Source organism: Chiloscyllium punctatum, chromosome 48 (genome assembly GCF_047496795.1).
Source record: "Chiloscyllium punctatum isolate Juve2018m chromosome 48, sChiPun1.3, whole genome shotgun sequence".
NCBI lineage: Eukaryota > Metazoa > Chordata > Chondrichthyes > Orectolobiformes > Hemiscylliidae > Chiloscyllium > Chiloscyllium punctatum.
The window spans coordinates 30838500-30857594 of record NC_092786.1 but is presented as its reverse complement, the minus strand read 5'-3'; the positions used below and the strand labels follow the sequence as shown (position 1 = coordinate 30857594).

General features: G+C 47.0%; 1 protein-coding gene and 1 pseudogene across 1 annotated transcript; one reads left to right on the top strand and one right to left on the bottom strand.

Moving 5' to 3' along the window:
- Window positions 1-889: 889 nt before the first annotated feature.
- LOC140468813 (zona pellucida sperm-binding protein 3-like) overlaps window positions 890-19095 on the bottom strand; it is a 46755-nt pseudogene continuing 28549 nt past the window's right edge.
- Window positions 15569-17516, top strand: LOC140468790 (zona pellucida sperm-binding protein 3-like). Its single transcript, XM_072564812.1, has 4 exons — window positions 15569-15793; window positions 16837-16952; window positions 17042-17145; window positions 17237-17516. Exons 1-4 carry the CDS (start codon window positions 15569-15571, stop codon window positions 17416-17418), a joined length of 627 nt encoding a protein of 208 aa, XP_072420913.1. The 3' UTR covers window positions 17419-17516.

Below are 19095 nucleotides of genomic sequence, written 5' to 3'. Positions count from 1 at the left end.
CAAGTGGGGAGTCCAAGATAATTCTTGAACACGTAATTCCCAGATACGGGATAATGGAATGCATAGATTCAGATCAGGGAATTCATTTTACTTCCTGGGTACTCCAGAGAGTACTGAAGGGTTATGTATCTCCTGGGAGTTCCACACCCCTTGGCACCCACCTTCATCAGGTAAGGTTGAGAGAATGAACCAGACACTGAAGTAGTTATCGAAATTAGTAGTAGAAACCAGACTCTCTTGGACTAAGTGTTTACCTATAGCCCTTTTGCGAGTGCGGACAGCCCCAAGGAAAGATATGGGGCTGTCCCCTTATGGGATATTGCTTGGCCTGTCCTATCTGGGAACGAAAGCGGAACTGCCAACCCTGGAGACTAAACATCTGTTCTTTAAAAACAGTTGGAGTTGCAGGAGACAATGCCTTGAGAGTTTGCCTTTCATCAAGGGGGTATTTATGGGAACTGACTGTTGGACCAGGCAGAGAGGGAGGACTGCAGATGTGGAGATCAGTCAAAATGTGGTGCTGGAAGAGCACAGCTGGTCAGGCAGCATCTGAGGAACAGGAGAGTCAACATTCCAAGCATAAGCTTGGCATCAGGAATGTGGTAGGGGTATCCAAGGGCAAGGGCTTGGACCAGGGTGAACAGTAGCTGGGAATACAGAAGTTGGAGGGGTGGTGTTACTGATACATCCAAGGTGGTCTAATCTGCACACTGGAAGCAGCAAATATCTGCCATAACCCAATTAATCATTCAGGAAACTCAGTTCATGGATTGGAGAGGCTAAACCTAGAGATTGTACCCAGGAATAGTTTAAAGTAAGGAAGGATGCAGAAACAAAACCAGCTCCAGACAGAAGACACCAGGAATCACTGCCTTAATGACTATTCCAATCACCAGTTGATTGGTGTTTGCTCGTGTCTCCTGTACAGGAACAAGGCCAGCAATGAAGCAGAGATCAGACAGACAGCTGCCACAGTCAGGACCACCATCACAACCAGCTCTGACTCCACACCTACAAAACAAGGAGAAACCAATGGTTACTGAGGGAAAACAGAGACAGAAAGGGAAACTAGCAGGCAGCCAACTCACCCCTGGGATACTTCTCCTGCATCCTTCTGTCACCCTCAGTCAGGGGCTGAGTTGCCACGTTGGTCAGCTCAGTATCCAGAATGATCAGGGGGCCAAGTGAGGCCTCCCCCTCCAATCCAGCTTCACTCTCTACAAGATCAAACATCACAGTCAAGGGAGGGGAACAAGATGGGGGTGAGGGGAGATCCCAGCATCTAGAGGGCAATATCCTACCAGCTTCAGGGCCAAGGTCTCTCCTTCCTCTGAAAGGGATCACGATCTCCCTTGTGCTCCCACAATTCCCCACATGGCAACAGGCACAAATGTCACTGTCTGACTCCTCCAATGGGGTCCAACTAAACAAGAGGAACAGCCCATCAACCACATGATGCATCACCTCTCCCAACAACATCCCTGAGGGACAGGGAGAGGGAACTTACATATTCTGCAGCTTCTGGAAAGTACAAGCTTTATTCCTGGGATCTCCCTGATCCACTGCAGCAACTCTCAGGTGACAGGTGATGAACACCTGAGGGACACAGTCAGAACAAGTCAGTGTTTAGTGACTCCCTCCCCATTGTGCAAGAGTACATCAGCAGCTTCCTCTTACCAAGGATCGCTCATCTCCATAGAAACAGAAGGCATCCAGATCAAACCGGAGCTTGTCCGGCTCCCGCCCGTCTATGGGCGACACAAAGGTCGAAAAGGAATCCTCAGCTTTGCTGTCCAGGAGGCAACTGCAGATGGACAAAGGGCCATGAAGTGAATGGAGTGAAGCCACTGAGATGGGAGCAGCTGGAGAAAGCAGAGAGCTCCTTACCCATTGTAGTCAATGATGCTGTATCTCGGGGTGGAGTCCTTGTCTGGGCTCAGTGTAGCTACACAGCGATCAATGTACAGCTTCAGGGGCACATGGTTGGCCAGTGAAACCGATGCCTCAATGTGAATGAGATCTCCCAGGGAGTAGACAGTGGAAGTGCGCTCTGTCAGCCAGTCACCTGAAGTACAGCAAGACAAGGGTTGGAGCCAATGGGTACAACTCCCACAGAGAGACACCAGGAGATCCCTCCCCAGCCACCCATCACATACCATTCATTAGACGCAGGGAGAATGACAGATGCCCTTCTCCAGACCTGGTGGAGCTGAATGGGATCGCTGCTCACATTGCCCTTCCTGGGGAAAGGAGACAGGGCAGCCATTTTAGGACAGTGTTAGACAACAGTAGCAGGGGATCATACTGACAATTGAGTAATGATTCTCACCTCAAATAACGACATTCAATGGGAACAACAGCACCATTGGTTCTCACAATGACAGATCCAGGATAGTTTGGGACGTGGGTCAGGTGGGTGGTGTAGACCAGGAAATCTTCAGTCATCTGAAAGACACCAGATTAAGGAATGGAGAGGCTGATCTGAAATGATAAGGATCTACACAGTGTTTACAATGACACCGTCCCATTGTGACAATTCTTTAGTGAGACCAACAGTCTCAGGGCCAGGAATCTGCTTTCCCACACCCTGAGCTGGAGAGACCAGTATTCAAGGGCAATAGTTCACAGGTCAGGGGTTAGTCATTTAGGATCAATTCAACAATGTAAGGCATCATTCCAAAGATCAGGATCAGAATTCCAAACCAAAACTTGGTTGAAAGGAGGTGGTGTGTTAGGTTCCCAGACTAAATTAGACATAGTATTGAGGGAACAGGGACGTGGTGATTGTTATCACAGGGAAGAGGCTGCAGGGATCTTTTGGCCATCATCTCCTTGTGTAATCATGAAACACAAGGAGTCATGTATTATGAGCAGAATTGGGAGATTAATCAGAAGGTTAGACAATAAAACAGTATTTAGGAGATGGGAAAGAACAGAAACTAATTGGCCATAATGAAATCGAACTAGTTTTACCAACAGGCCAAACGTGGAGCACAAGTACATGAGCAGTTAATTTATTCATAGACCAACACCCCCAGTGGGAGGGAGTCAAGACAATGTGCCTGATGGTGATGGAGTTACTTTCCATCCAACTAAACACAAGTCATGCTGCTAAGCGTTGTGCTCCTGTGACCTCACTATGGAGAAAGTAGTGATAATAGAAATCCACACTATAGTGGATCACTAAACCAAGTCAGGAGAACACTCAGCATCAAAACACCACCCACAAGTCAACACATGATACTTAATTCATACTGAAAACATTCTAACAGAGCAACCCCTGTAATCAGAAGCTTCTAAACCAATAAGAATGGGAGCACAAGGCTAGAGATGGAGAACAGTTCAGGCACACAGTCCAATCCAGGCGAGGAACTTAGTCTGATGATTTGAGAGACTGTAGGAGAGACAGTTCCGACATATTAACATCACATTTAGGGTTCTAGTCAGGAATCATCTACAGCCCAAACTTCCAGCAAGTGTAGACAACCCCCATTACCTGCAATCTGCTGCCACACTCATGCAGCCCATAGTCAAAGAGGACAGTCTGGTTCTCAGGGAAGACCCTGGTTGGCTGACAACCTGCTGTCCCCAGGGTCAGGTCAGCAGCTTTAATCAGGTGCCTGGTTCCAAATAAATCCAGCTGGGCCCTGACCAGTAGGTTGTGCTCTCCACACTGCACCATCACAGTCTGCAGTGGGGACACACTCCCAACATCAGACATTAGGAAACTGGAACCAATGGGATCCCCATGAGGAGGCACTCTCTCAGGAACAGGGCTGGCTCTCACTATTGTCCATGGAAACCTCTGGCTCAGAAACTGTTGCCATGTTTCAGAGCAATAAACAGCACCAACTAACACCAACAAAGGGAACAAACCCCTCACTACAAAATCACCCATGATCACAAACAACTCAACCATCCCCAACCAGCTCCTTTTATACACACAACCTGCTCTCACCTGACACCAATGTGACCAGAAGCAGCAACATTGAACCAATCAACCAGCCCCAATCTCTACAATTTCCACCAATGACTGAACTCATCGAGTTCTTACCAGGAGGGCCTATTTCATTTGGACCAATAGGAGTGGCTGTGAGCTGCTGTGCTGTCACCTGACTGAATTCAGCTCCACAAGGTCTCATGGTGAAGGCCCCATCGATACAATCATCAAACGTAGCTCATTGATCCAGGAGGATGTCTGCTGGGCCCTGTCCATCCTCACCTGAGGAGACTGACAGTGAGACACATGGAGAGATTGTCTGAGGATGAGGTTTGGGTACAACAAAGGGATTGACCTTATCCTACACCTCCCCCTTGAAGTGTTTGATGGAGTCAATATGGAAGAAGCTTTATTCTGTATCTAAACTTGTCATGTCCCTGTCTGGGGAGTGTTTGATCGGGACAATGCAGGGAGAGGTTACTTTCACTTTCCTTTGAATTTATAGACTTGAGGCAGTTTTACTCTGTATTTCACCGTGTGCTGTCTCTGTCCTGGGAGCCTTTGATGGGGACAGCTTTCCTTCCAGTTTTCAGGAAAAGAGGAAGATTTTGTTTCAGTCGGAAAGCGTAGAAATCTTTTACTCTATTTCTAACTTGGGGATGTCCCTGCATTGAAAGTGTTTGATGTCGACAGTGGACATTTAGTTTAAAAGTGTAGAGACAACTTTCTGTTCAGTGAAAATGAGCAGAGGAAGCTCATGTATCGCGTCCCACACTGACCTTGCTCGGGCGGGAGTTTGTTGGGGGTTGGTGTTGAGGGAGAAAGTGAGGAGTGCAGATTCTGGAGATCACAGTCAAAGTGTGTGGCCCTAGAAAAACACAGCAGGTCATGCAGCATCTGAGGAGCAGGAGAGTCGGTTTCGGGTATAAGCCCTTGATCAGGATTGTGGATTGGGAAAGGGGACTTCGAGATAAATTGAAGGTTAGGGGTGGGGACAAGGTAGCTCAGATTGCGAGAGATAGATGCCTTGGAGATGGGGGCAAGGCAGCTGGGTTGGTGAGAGTTAGATGCAGGTGCGTGGTATTCAGAGAATTTTACATTCATTCTAAAAGGGAAGATGGGGCAGCATGGTGGCACATTGGTTAGCACTACACCAGGGACATGGGTTCGATTACAGTCTCGGGCACCTATCTGTGTGGAGTATGCACACTCTCCTTGTGTCTGTGTAGGATTACTCTGGATGCTCTGGTCCGACCACTGCCTAAAGATGTGCGGTTCGGTGGATTGGCCATGCAAACTTTCCTCAGGGATGTGTAAGTTAGATGCATTAGTGAGGGGACATGTCGAGTAATATGGGAGTAGGGGAGGGGAATGAGTCTGGGTGGGTTATCTTTCGGAAGGTCAGTGTGGACTTGTTGGGCCAAATGGCCTGTTTCCATTCTGTAGGGATTGTATGATTCTAGATAAAGGTGGATAAATCCCTAGGAGTTAATCAGGTGTACCCTCGACCTTGGAGAAGCTAGGGAAATGATTGCTGGGCCCCTCACTGAGATATTTCTATCATTGATAGTTGCAGGTGAGGTCCCGGAAAATTGGAGGTTGGCTAACACGTTGTCAAGTTTGAAGAAAGTTGCGAAGGAAAAGCCAGGGAATATACACCAGTGAGCCTGACATCAGTGGTGAGCAAGTTGTTGGAGGGAATCCTGAGGGACAGGATTCACATGTATTTGGTAAGCCAAAGACTGATTCGGGATAGTTAGCACGGCTTTGTGCGCGGGAAATAATGTCTCATGTACTTGATTGAGTTTTTTGAAGAAGTAACAAAGAGGATTGATGAGGGCATGCAGTGGTTAGCATTGCTGCATGATCGCACCAGGGACCTGGGTTCGAATCCAGCATTAGCCAATGATCTGTGTGGGGTTCCTCCCATAATACAACAACTAACAGGAAGGCAGATGAACTCAGGGTGTGGTTCGGAACATGGGACTGGGATACCAAAGCAATTACAGAAGCATGGCTCAGTGATAGACTGGACTGGCAGCTTGAAGTTCCAGAATACGAATGTGACAGGAAGGGAGGCAAGAGAGGAGGGGGAGGGATGTTTTTGACGAGGGATATCATTGCAGCTGTACTGTGGGAGGATATTCTTGGAAATACATCCAGGGAAGTTGTTTGGGTTGAACTGAGAAATAAGAAAAGGATGATCACCTTATTGAGATTGTATTATCGACCCCCCAATAGACAGAGGGAAATTGAGAAACAAACTTGTAAGGAGATCTGAGTTATCTGTGAGAATAATAGGGTAGCTATGGTAGGGGATTTTAACTTGGCAAACATAGACTGAGACTGTCATAGTGTTAAGGGTTTAGATGGAGAGGAATTTGTGAAGTGTGTACAGGAAAATTTGTTGATTTATTATGTCGATGAACCTACTAGAGAAGTTGCAAAACTTGACGACCCTTGGGGAAAAAAGGCAGGGCAGGGGACTGATTAGATTAGATGAGATTACTTAGTGTGGAAACAGGCCCTTCGGCCCAACAAGTCCACACCGCCCCGCCGAAGCGCAACCCACCCATACCCCTACATCTACCCCTTACCTAACACTACGGGCAATTTAGCATGGCCAATTCACCTGACCTGCACATCTTTGGACTGTGGGAGGAAACCGGAGCACCCAGAGCAAACCCACGCAGACACGGGGAGAACGTGCAAACTCCACACAGTCAGTCGCCTGAGGCGGGAACTGAACCCGGGTCTCAGTGGGTGTCAGTGGGGGAGCATTTTGGGGCCAGCGACCATAATTCTATTAATTTTTTAATAGAGATGGAAAAGGATAGACCATATCTAAATGTTGAAGTTCTGAATTGGAGAAAGGCCAATTTTGACAGTATTAGGCAAGAACTGTCGAAAGCCGACTGGTGGCAGATGTTCGCAGGTAAAGGGACGGCTGGAAAATGGGAAGCCTTCAGAAATGAGATAACGAGAATCCAGAGAAAATATATTCCTGTCAGGGTGAAAGGGAAGGCTGGTAGATGTACGGAATGCTGGATGACTAAAGAAATTGAGGGTTTGGTTTAAAAAAATGAAGGAAGCATATGTCAGGAATAGACAGGATAGATCAATGAATCCATAGAAGAGTATTAAGGCAGTAGAAATATACTTAAGAGAGAAATCAGGAGGGCAAAAAGGGGACATGAGCTAGCTTTAGCAAATAGAATTAAGGAGAATCCAAAGGGTTTTTACAGAAAGGACAAAAGGGTAACTAGGGAGAGAACTGGGCCCCTCAAAGTACAGCAAGGCGATCTTTGTGTGGAGCCGCAGGAGATGGAGGAGATACTAAACAAATACTTTGCATCAGTATTTACTACGGAAAAGGACTTGGATGATATAGAATGTAGGGAATTAGATGGTGACATCTTGAAAATTATCCAAATTACAGAGGAAGAAGTGCTGGATGTCTTGAAATGGATAAATCACCAGGACCTGATCAGGTGTTCCCCAGAATTTTGTGGGAAGCTAGGGAAGTGATTGCTGGACACCTTGTAACCTCAATAGTCACAGGTGAGTTGCCAGAAGACTGGAGGTTGGCTAACGTGGTGCCAGTGTTTAAGATGGGTGGTAAGGACAAGCCAAGGAACTATAGAACAGTGAGCCTGACATTGGCCGTGGGCAAGTTGTTGGAGGGAATCCTAAAGGACAGGATGTACATGTATTTGGAAAGGCAAGGACTGATTAGATATAGTCAACATGGCTTTGTGCATGGGAAATCATGTCTCATCAACTTGATTGAGTTTTTTGAAGAAGTAACAAAGAGGATTGATGAGGGCAGAGCAGTAGATGTGATTGAGATGGACTTCAGTGAGGTGTTCGACAAGATTCCCCATGGGAGACTGGTTAGCAAAGTTAGATCTCATGGAATACAGGGAGAACTCGCCATTTGGATACAGAACTGGCTCAAAGATAGAAGACAGAGGGTGGTGGAGTGTTGTTTTTCAGACTGGAGGCCGGTGACCACTGGAGTGCCACAAGGATCAGTGGTGGGTCCTCTACTTTTTGTCATTTATATAAATGATAAAGATGTGAGCATACGAGGTATAGTTAGTAAGTTTGCAGATGACACCAAAATTGGAGGTGTAGTGGACAGCGAAGAAGGTTACCGCAGATTACAACAGGATCTTGATCAGATGGGCCAATGGGCTGAGAAGTGACAGATGGAATTTAATTTAATTTCGATAAACGTGAGGTGATGCATTTTGGCAAAGCAAATTTTAACAGGAATTAGACACTTAATGGTAAGGTCCGAGGGAGTGTTGCTGAACAGAGACCTTGGAGTGCAGGTTCATAGTCGCAGGTAGATAGGATAGTGAAGAAGGTGTTTGGTATGCTTTCCTTTATTGGTCAGAGTATTGAGTACAGGTGTTGGGAGGTCATGTTGCAGCTGTACAGGACATTGGTTAGGCCACTGTTGGAATATTGCGTGCAATTCTGGTCTCCTTCCTATCGCAAAGATGTTGTGAAACTTGAAAGGGTTCAGAAAAGATTTACAAGAACGTTGCCAGGTTTGGTGGATTTGAGTGATACGGAGTGGTTGAACCGGCTTGGGCTGTTTTCCCTGGAGCATCAAAGGCTGTGGGGCGACCTTATAGAGGTTTATAAAATCATGAGGGGCATGGATAGGGTAAATACACAAAGTCTTTTCCCTAGGGTGGGGGAATCCAGAACTAGAAGGCATAGGTTTAGGGTGAGATGGGAAAGATACAAAGGAGACCCTAGCGACAACGTTTCCACGCAGAGGGTGGTACATGTATGGAATGAGCAGCCAGAGGAAGTGGTGGAGACTGGTACAATTACAACATTTAAGAGGCATTTGGATGTGTATATGAATAGGAAGGGTTTGAACATAGAACATAGAACATAGAACAATACAGCACAGAACAGGCCCTTCAGCCCACGATGTTGTGCCGAACTTCTAACCTAGATTAAGCACCCATCCATGTACCCATCCAAATGCCGCTTAAAGGTCGCCAATGATGCTGACTCTACCACTCCCACGGGCAGTGCATTCCATGCCCCCACCACTCTCTGGGTAAAGAACCCACCCCTGACATCTCCCCTATACCTTCCACCCTTCACCTTAAATTTATGTCCCCTTGTAACACTCTGTTGTACCCGGGGAAAAAGTTTCTGACTGTCTACTCTATCTATTCCTCTGATCATCTTATAAACCTCTATCAAGTCACCCCTCATCCTTCGCCGTTCCAACGAGAAAAGGCCGAGAACTCTCAACCTATTCTCATACGACCTATTCTCCATTCCAGGCAACATCCTGGTAAACCTTCTCTGCACCCTCTCCAAAGCTTCCACATCTTTCCTAAAGTGAGGCGACCAGAACTGCACACAGTACTCCAACTGTGGCCTAACCAAAGTCCTGTACAGCTGCAACATCACTTCACGACTCTTGAATTCAATCCCTCTGCTAATGAACGATAATACTCCATAGGCCTTCTTACAAACTCTATCCACCTGAGTGGCAACCTTCAAAGATCTATGTACATAGACCCCAAGATCCCTCTGTTCCTCCACCTGACTAAGAACCCTACCATTAACCCTGTATTCCGCATTCTTATTTGTTCTTCCAAAATGGACAACCTCACACTTGGCAGGGTTGAACTCCAACTGCCACTCCTCAGCCCAGCTCTGCAACATATCTAAGTCCCTTTGCAAATGACAAATGCCCTCCTCACTGTCCACAACTCCACCTATCTTCGTATCATCTGCAAATTTACTGACCCACCCTTCGACTCCCTCATCCAAGTCATTAATAAAAATTACAAACAGCAGAGGACCCAGAACTGATCCCTGCGGAACTCCACTTGTAACCGGGCTCCAGGCTGAATATGTACCATCGACCACCACTCTCTGCCTTCGACCGGTTAGCCAGTTTTCTATCCAATTGGCCAAATTTCCCTCTATCCCATGCCTCCTGACTTTCCGCATAAGCCTACCATGGGGAACCTTATCAAATGCCTTCCTAAAATCCATGTACACTACATCCACTGCTCTACCCTCATCCACATGCTTGGTCACCTCCTCAAAGAATTCAATAAGACTTGTAAGGCAAGACCGACCCTTCACAAATCCATGCTGGCTGTCCCTAATCAAGCAGTGTCTTTCCAGATACTCATAAATCCTATCCGTCAGTACCCTTTCCATTACTTTGCCTACCACAGAAGTTAGACTAACTGGCCTGTAATTCCCGGGGTTATCCCTATTCCCTTTTTTGAACAGGGGCACAATATTCGCTACTCTCCAGTCCCCTGGTACCACCCCCGTTGCCAGTGAAGACGAGAAGATCACTCTCGTTCGTAAATACTGAAGCGAAGTACTTGTTCAAGACCTCTCCTATCTCTTCCGACTCAATACACAGTCTCCCACTACTGTCCGTGATCGGACCTACCCTCGTTCTCGTCATTCTCAGGTTTCTCACATACGCATAAAATGCCTTGGGGTTATCCTTGATCCTATCCGCCAAGGATTTTTCATGCCCTCTCTTAGCTCTCCTAATCCCTTTCTTCAGGTCCCTTCTGGCTATCCTGTATCCCTCCACTGCTCTGTCTGAACCCTGTTTCCTCAACCTTATGTAAGCATCCTTCTTCCTCTTTTCTAGACATTCAACCTCCCTCGTCAACCAAGGCTCCCTCACACGACCATTTCTTTCCTGCCTGATAGGTACATACATATCATGGACACGTCGCATCTGCTCCTTGAAGAAGTTCCACATTTCCACCACATCCTTCCCTGACAGCCTATGCTTGGAGGGATATGGCCTAGGTGCTGACAGGTGGGACTAGATTGGGTTGGGATATCTGGTCAGCATGGATGAGTTGGACGGAGTGGTCTGTTTCCATGCTGTACATGTCTATGATTCTATGTGCAGGTTAAGTTAACTGGCTATGCGAAATGGACCATTGTGTTCTGGGATGATTAGATTAGGTGCATTAGTCAGGGGTAAATGTAAAGGAAGGGGATGGGTCTGGGTGGCTTACTTTTCAGAGGGTCAGTATGGACTTGTTGGACTGAACGGCCTGTTTTCACACTGCAGGGATTCTATGTTATTTAAACTCCTGATTCCTTGACACTAATGCCTATCACTGAGCCATCTGTCTTTGGCTCAGGCTTCTGTCTACAGGTGGGTGGAACAAGTGGCATAATGGGAGTGTTACTGAGACAGGAATTCAGTGAGTCGGGTTAATCATCTGAGGCTGGGATCTCAAATCTCATTGTGGTCGCTGATGGATTTTTGTGTTCTATCTTTTTTGCAAATATCTAATCTTAGTAATAGTGACCGTCAGACTAATCTTTTATCGTTCACAATTCCCATTAGGGAAGGGAATCTACCATCTTGACCTGATCTGGCCTAAACGTGACTCCAGACCCACAGCGATGTCGCTGATTCTGAAATAGATGAACAAACCAATCAAATCAAGGGCAATTCGGGACAGGCAACAAATCCCAGCCGAGACACAGAAGCCACAGGATGTTAATAGTGAGGGATTGAGCAATGGGAATGTCATGGAGACTGTCATGGTGTGATAGTGAGATTTTCCCTTGTTGCAGACAGTCCTTGCCTGACAGTTGTGTGTTCTGAATGTGAATGTTGTTCAGGTCTTGCTGCATTTGAACAGGGACTGTTTCAGTATCTGTGACATTGTTAATGGGGCTGAACATTGGGCAATCATGAGCAAATATCCCCACTTCTGACATTCTGATGGAGGGAAGGTCTTTGATGGAGCAGTTGACATGGTTGTGTCTAAGAGTATCTTGAGGAACACTGGCAGAGATGTCCTGGGAATGTGGTGATTGAACATTGGTGACTGAAACCATCTTTCTTTGTGCTGGACATGACTCTAACCAGCAAAGAGGTTTTTCTAATCCCATTGAGTCCAATTTTCCTTGGGATTCTTTTGTAAATTGTTCAATCAAATTGTGCCTTGGTCTTAAAGCAGTCATCCTCACTTCCCCTCTTTAAGTTCGGCTCTGTACTTTAAGCTGTACTGAGATCAGGAGCTGAGTAACGCCGACAGAACACAGACTGAGCATCAGTGACCAGGTTAGTGTGGAGGACTTGTTCCTTGATAACAGTTTGCTTGTAATTGAGAGTGGATTGGTGGGGGAGTAATTGGCAAGGCTGGATTTGTCCCACTTTTTCTCAACAGGACACTCCTGGGCAATTTTCTCCATTTCCAGGTAGATGCTGGATTTGTAGCTGTACTGGAACAGAATAGATAGGGACACGACACGTTCAGGATCACAGCTCTTTCACCTTATTCCCACAATGTTAGTCAGGGTGCATTGGCTTCACAGTATCCAATGTCTGCAGCTGTTTCTCGATGTCACGTGGAGTCAATAGGACTGACTGAAGACAGGCATCGGTGATGCAGGGGACTACAATGGATTGTCCCTTTGGAGATTTCTGGCTGCAGGTTGTTGCAAATGCTTCAGCCTTATCTTTTTTTGCTTTAGACTCAAACCTTAACCTGGTGCCCTCTCGTCCCTGATTTCCCATCCCTGGGAAAACAACTGAGTACATTCACCTCATTCATGCCTCTCATGATCTTATACATTTCCATAAGAACCCCATCCCCCAAGACCCTGAGTCCTGGCAGTATCCTTGTCAATTTCTTCTGCATTCTATCCCGTTTAATAGCATCCTTCCTGGAACAAGGTGATGAAAACTGAATACAATACTCCACATACAGTCTCAGCAACATAACCTTCCAACATCTCGACACAATTCCCTGACTGATGAAGGACAGTGTGTCAAAAGCTGCCTTCACTGCCCTGTTTACCTGTAACTCCACGTTCAGAGAACCATCCACCTTAACTCCAAGGTCCCTCTGTTCCACTACACTCCTTAAGGCCCAACCATTCATCATGAAACTCCTACCTTGATGTGAAGTCCCAAACTGTAACACCTCATACTGATCTATATTGAACTCCATTTGCAATTTCTCGGTGCTCGTGCCCAGTTGGGAGACAGTGAGGACTGCGGCTACTGGAGATCAGAGTTGGAAAGTGTGATGCTATAAAAACACAGCCGGGTCAGGCAGCATCAGAGGAAGAAGAGAGATAACATTTCAAATACAAGCTCTTCATCAGGAACGAGAGGGATCCCCCAAGGGGGCTGAGAGATAAATGGGACGTGGATGGGGCTGGGAGGAGAGGAAATCAGGAAACTGGTGAAATCAACATGATCCAATCTCATGGGATCATGGTAACCTCCTTCACTGTCCACTACACCTCCAATTTTGGTGTCATGTGCAAACTTACTAACAATACCTTGTATGTCCACATCCAAATCATTTAAACAAATGACAAAAAGCAGTGGACCCAGCACCGATCCCTATGGCACACCACTGGTCACAGGACTCCACTGTGAAAAGCAATCCTTCACCACTACCTTGTGTCTTCTACCTTCCAGCAAGTTCTGTATCCCTGTATTCCATGAGATCTAACCAGGCCCCCATGAGGAACCTTGTTGAACGCCTTAATGAAGTTCATATAGATCACGTCCACTGCTCTGCCCTCATCAATCCTCTTTGTTACTTCTTCAAAAAACCCAATCAAGTTCATGAGACATGATTTCACATGCACAAAGCCATGTTGACTATCCCTAATCAGTCTTTGGCTTACCAAATTCATGTCAATTCTCACACTCTGGATTCTCTCCAACAACGTACCCACCACCGATGTCAGGCTCACCAGTCTATAGTTCCCTGGCTTTTCCTTACCACCTTTCTTAAACAGTAGCAACACATTCGCCAAACCCCAGTCTTCCAGCACCTCACCTGTGACTGTCGATGATACAAAATATCTCTGCAAGGGCCCAGCAATCACTTCCGGAGCTTCCCACAGAGTTCTCGGGCACACCTGATCAGGTTCGATGGATGTTTCCACCTTTATGTTGAATCATAGAATCCCTGCAGTGTGGAAACCAGCCATTTGGCCCCAAAAAGTCCACACTGACCCGCTGAACGGTAACCCACCCAGACCCATTCCCCTATCCTGTTACTCTACATTCCCTTGAATGATGAACCTAACCTACGCATCTGAGAACACTGTGGGTAAATTCCCATTGCCAGCCCACTGAACCTGCACATCTTTGAACAGTGGGAGGAGACCGGAAAACCCAGAGTAATCCCACACAGACATGGGGAGAATGTGCAAAGTCCACACAAAGAGTTACCTGAGACTGGAATCGAACCCATGTCCCTGTCGCTGTGAGGCAGCAGTGCTAACCACTGTGCCAACGTGCCAGTACATCTTCCCTTTCAAAATGAAATTTCAGTTCCCTCAAAACCCCACACCTACATCTACCTATCGCCATCCCAGCTAACTTGCCCCCACCCCTAACCTCCTGTTTATCTCTCAGCCCCCTTTCCCAATCCACAATCCTGATGAACAGCTCCTACTGGAAAAGTGGCCTCTCATACTCCTCGGATGCTGCATGACCTGTTGTCCTTTTCCACTGCCACACGTTCCGAACTCTGGTCTCCAGCTTCTGCACTCCTCACATTCTTCCACAACACCATCCTCATGAAACTCCACCAGAGCAAGGTCAGTGTGGGACTCGATACATGAGCCTCCTCAGCTCATTGTCACTGAACAGAAAGCGGTCTCTACACTTTTAAACTAATTGTACAACTACACTGTCTACATCAAACACTTTCAATCCAGGGGCATCACTGAGTTAGAAACAGAGTAAAAGATTCTATACTCTGCAACTGAAACCAAAACTTCCCCTCTTAAAAACTGGAAGGATAGCTGTCCCCGTCAAAGGCTCCCAGGACACAGACAGCACCTGGTGAAATACAGAGTAAAACTACCTCTACTCTGTGAATTAAAAATAAACAGAAAGTTGAACTCTCCCTGCATTGTCCTGATCAAACACTCCCCAGACAGGGACATGACAAGTTTAGGTACAGAATAAAGCTTCTTCCATATTGACTCCATCAAACACTTCAAGGGCGAGGTGTAGTATAAGGTCAATCCCTTTGTTGTACCCAAACCTCATCCTCAGACAATCTGTCCATGTGTCTCACCGTCAGTCTCCTCAGGTGAGGGTGGGCAGGACGCAGCAGACACCTTCCTGGATCAATGAGCTACGTTTGATGATTGTATTCATGGGGCCTTCACCATGAGACCTTGTGGAGCTGAATTCAGTCAGGTGACAGCACAGCAGCTCACAGCCACTCCTATTGGTCCAAATGAAATAGGCCCTCCTGGTAAGAACTCGATGAGTTCAGTCATTGGTGGAAATTGTAGAGATTGGGGCTGGTTGATTGGTTCAATGTTGCTGCTTCTGGTCACATTGGTGTCAGGTGAGAGCAGCTTGTGTGTATAAAAGGAGCTGGTTGGGGGTGTGTGGGGATGGTTGAGTTGTTTGTGATCATGGGTGATTTTGTAGTGAGGGGTTTGTTCCCTTTGTTGGTGTTAGTTGGTGCTGTTTATTGCTCTGAAACATGGCAACAGTTTCTGAGCCAGAGGTTTCCATGGACAATAGTGAGAGCCAGCCCTGTTCCTGAGAGAGTGCCTCCTCATGGGGATCCCATTGGTTCCAGTTTCCGAATGTCTGATGTTGGGAGTGTGTCCCCACTACAGACTGTGATGGTGCAGTGTGGAGAGCACAACTTGCTGGTCAGGGCCCAGCTGGATTTATTTGGAACCAGGCACCTGATTAAAGCTGCTGACCTGACCCTGGGGACAGCAGGTTGTCAGCCAACCAGGGTCTTCCCTGAGAACCAGACTGTGCTCTTTGACTATGGGCTGCATGAGTGTGGCAGCAGATTGCAGGTAATGGGGGTTGTCTACATTTGCTGGAAGTTTGGGCTGTAGATGATTCCTGACTAGAACCCTAAATGTGATGTTAATATGTCGGAACTGTCTCTCCTACAGTCTCTCAAATCATCAGACTAAGTTCCTCGCCTGGATTGGACTGTGTGCCTGAACTGTTCTCCATCTCTAGCCTTGTGCTCCCATTCTTATTGGTTTAGAAGCTTCTGATTACAGGGGTTGCTCTGTTAGAATGTTTTCAGTATGAATTAAGTATCATGTGTTGACTTGTGGGTGGTGTTTTGATGCTGAGTGTTCTCCTGACTTGGTTTAGTGATCCACTATAGTGTGGATTTCTATTATCACTACTTTCTCCATAGTGAGGTCACAGGAGCACAACGCTTAGCAGCATGACTTGTGTTTAGTTGGATGGAAAGTAGCTCCATCACCATCAGGCACATTGTCTTGACTCCCTCCCACTGGGGGTGTTGGTCTATGAATAAATTAACTGCTCATGTACTTGTGCTCCACGTTAGGCCTGTTGGTAAAATTAGTTTGATTTTATTATGGCTAATTAGTTTCTGTTCTTTCCCATCTCCTAAATACTGTTTTATTGCCTAACCTTCTGATTAATCTCCCAATTCTGCTCATAATACGAAGGTTTCATGATTACACAAGGAGATGATGGCCAAAAGATCCCTGCAGCCTCTTCCCTGTGATAACAATCACCACGTCCCTGTTCCCTCAATACTATGTCTAATTTAGTCTGGGAACCTAACACACCACCTCCTTTCGACCAAGTTTTGGTTTGGAATTCCAATCCTGATCTTTGGAATGATGCCTTACATTGTTGAATTGATCCTAAATGACTAACCCCTGACCTGTGAACTATTGCCCTTGAATACTGGTCTCTCCAGCTCAGGGTGTGGGAAAGCAGATTCCTGGCCCTGAGACTGTTGGTCTTACTAAAGAATTGTCACAATGGGACGGTGTCATTGTAAACACTGTGTAGATCCTTATCATTTCAGATCAGCCTCTCCATTCCTTAATCTGGTGTCTTTCAGATGACTGAAGATTTCCTGGTCTACACCACCCACCTGACCCACGTCCCAAACTATCCTGGATCTGTCATTGTGAGAACCAATGGTGCTGTTGTTCCCATTGAATGTCGTTATTTGAGGTGAGAATCATTACTCAATTGTCAGTATGATCCCCTGCTACTGTTGTCTAACACTGTCCTAAAATGGCTGCCCTGTCTCCTTTCCCCAGGAAGGGCAATGTGAGCAGCGATCCCATCAGGCCCACCTGGATCCCATTCAGCTCCACCAGGTCTGGAGAAGGGCATCTGTCATTCTCCCTGCGTCTAATGAATGGTATGTGATGGGTGGCTGGGGAGGGATCTCCTGGTGTCTCTCTGTGGGAGTTGTACCCATTGGCTCCAACCCTTGTCTTGCTGTACTTCAGGTGACTGGCTGACAGAGCGCACTTCCACTGTCTACTCCCTGGGAGATCTCATTCACATTGAGGCATCGGTTTCACTGGCCAACCATGTGCCCCTGAAGCTGTACATTGATCGCTGTGTAGCTACACTGAGCCCAGACAAGGACTCCACCCCGAGATACAGCATCATTGACTACAATGGGTAAGGAGCTCTCTGCTTTCTCCAGCTGCTCCCATCTCAGTGGCTTCACTCCATTCACTTCATGGCCCTTTGTCCATCTGCAGTTGCCTCCTGGACAGCAAAGCTGAGGATTCCTTTTCGACCTTTGTGTCGCCCATAGACGGGCGGGAGCCGGACAAGCTCCTGTTTGACCTGGATGCCTTCCGTTTCTATGGAGATGAGCGATCCTTGGTAAGAGGAAGCTGCTGATGTACTCTTGCACAATGGGGAGGGAGTCACTAAACACTGACTTGTTCTGACTGTGTCCCTCAGATGTTCATCACCTGTCACCTGAGAGTTGCTGCAGTGGATCAGGGAGATTCCAGGAATAAAGCTTGTACTTTCCAGAAGCTGCAGAATATGTAAGTTCCCTCTCCCTGTCCCTCAGGGATGTTGTTGGGAGAGGTGATGCATCATGTGGTTGATGGGCTGTTCCTCTTGTTTAGTTGGACCCCATTGGAGGAGTCAGACAGTGACATTTGTGCCTGTTGCCATGTGGGGAATTGTGGGAGCACAAGGGAGATCGTGATCCCTTTCAGAGGAAGGCGAGACCTTGGCCCTGAAGCTGGTAGGACATTGCCCTCTAGATGCTGGGATCTCCCCTCACCCCCATCTTGTTCCCCTCCCTTGACTGTGATGTTTGATCTTGTAGAGAATGAAGCTGGATTGGAGGGGGAGGCCTCACTTGGCCCCCTGATCATTCTGGATACTGAGCTGACCAACGTGGCAACTCCGCCCCTGACTGAGGGTGACAGAAGGATGCTGGAGAAGTATCCCAGGGGTGAGTTGGCTGCCTGCTAGTTTCCCTTTTCTGTCCCTGTTTTCCCTCGGTAACCATTGGTTTCTCCTTGTTTTGTAGGTGTGGAGTCAGAGCTGGTTGTGATGGTGGTCCTGACTGTGGCAGCTGTCTGTCTGATCTCTGCTTCATTGCTGGCCTTGTTCCTGTACAGGAGACACAAGCAAACACCCATCAACTGGTGATTGGGAGAGTCAATAAAGCAGTGATTCATGGTGTCTTCTGTCTAGACCTGGCTTGTTTCCGCATCCTTTCTTAGTTTAAACTATCCCTGGGTTAAGCTTCTCCAATCTATGAAGTGAGCTTCCTGAATGATTGGGTTATGGAAGATCTTGTTTGCTCCTTCCAGGGAGTACAGGGAATGATGACCACCTTGGAAAGGGGCTTTCCATTCTGATTAAATCACTGTTTGCAGAATGTGCTAGAGGAAAGACACTGCCACAGAGCCAGAGGGAGAAACAGTTGGTGTTTCTAGTCAGTTCAGAGTCTCTGGACAAGTGTCCAGGTGGATTCCTAATGTTACCATCTCCTTGGGCAACTTCTCTACGTGGAGTTCTCCCTGTCTGTGTGGGTTTCCTCCCACAATCCAAATAGGTGGCTAGTCTAAATTGACCATAGTTTTTTGCGATGTGGAGGTTAGATGGGTCGTCAGTGGTCAATGTAGGGTAAAGGTCAGGGTGGCTGACCTTTCAGAGGGTCAGTGTGGCCTTGTTGGGACTGAATGGCCTGTTTCCACACTGTGGAGATTCAATGTGAATTAAACTCAGGATTCTTTGACACTAATGGCTATCACTGAGCCATCTGTCTTTGGCTCAGGCTTCTGTCTACAGGTGGGTGGAACAAGTGGCATAATGGTAGTGTTACTGA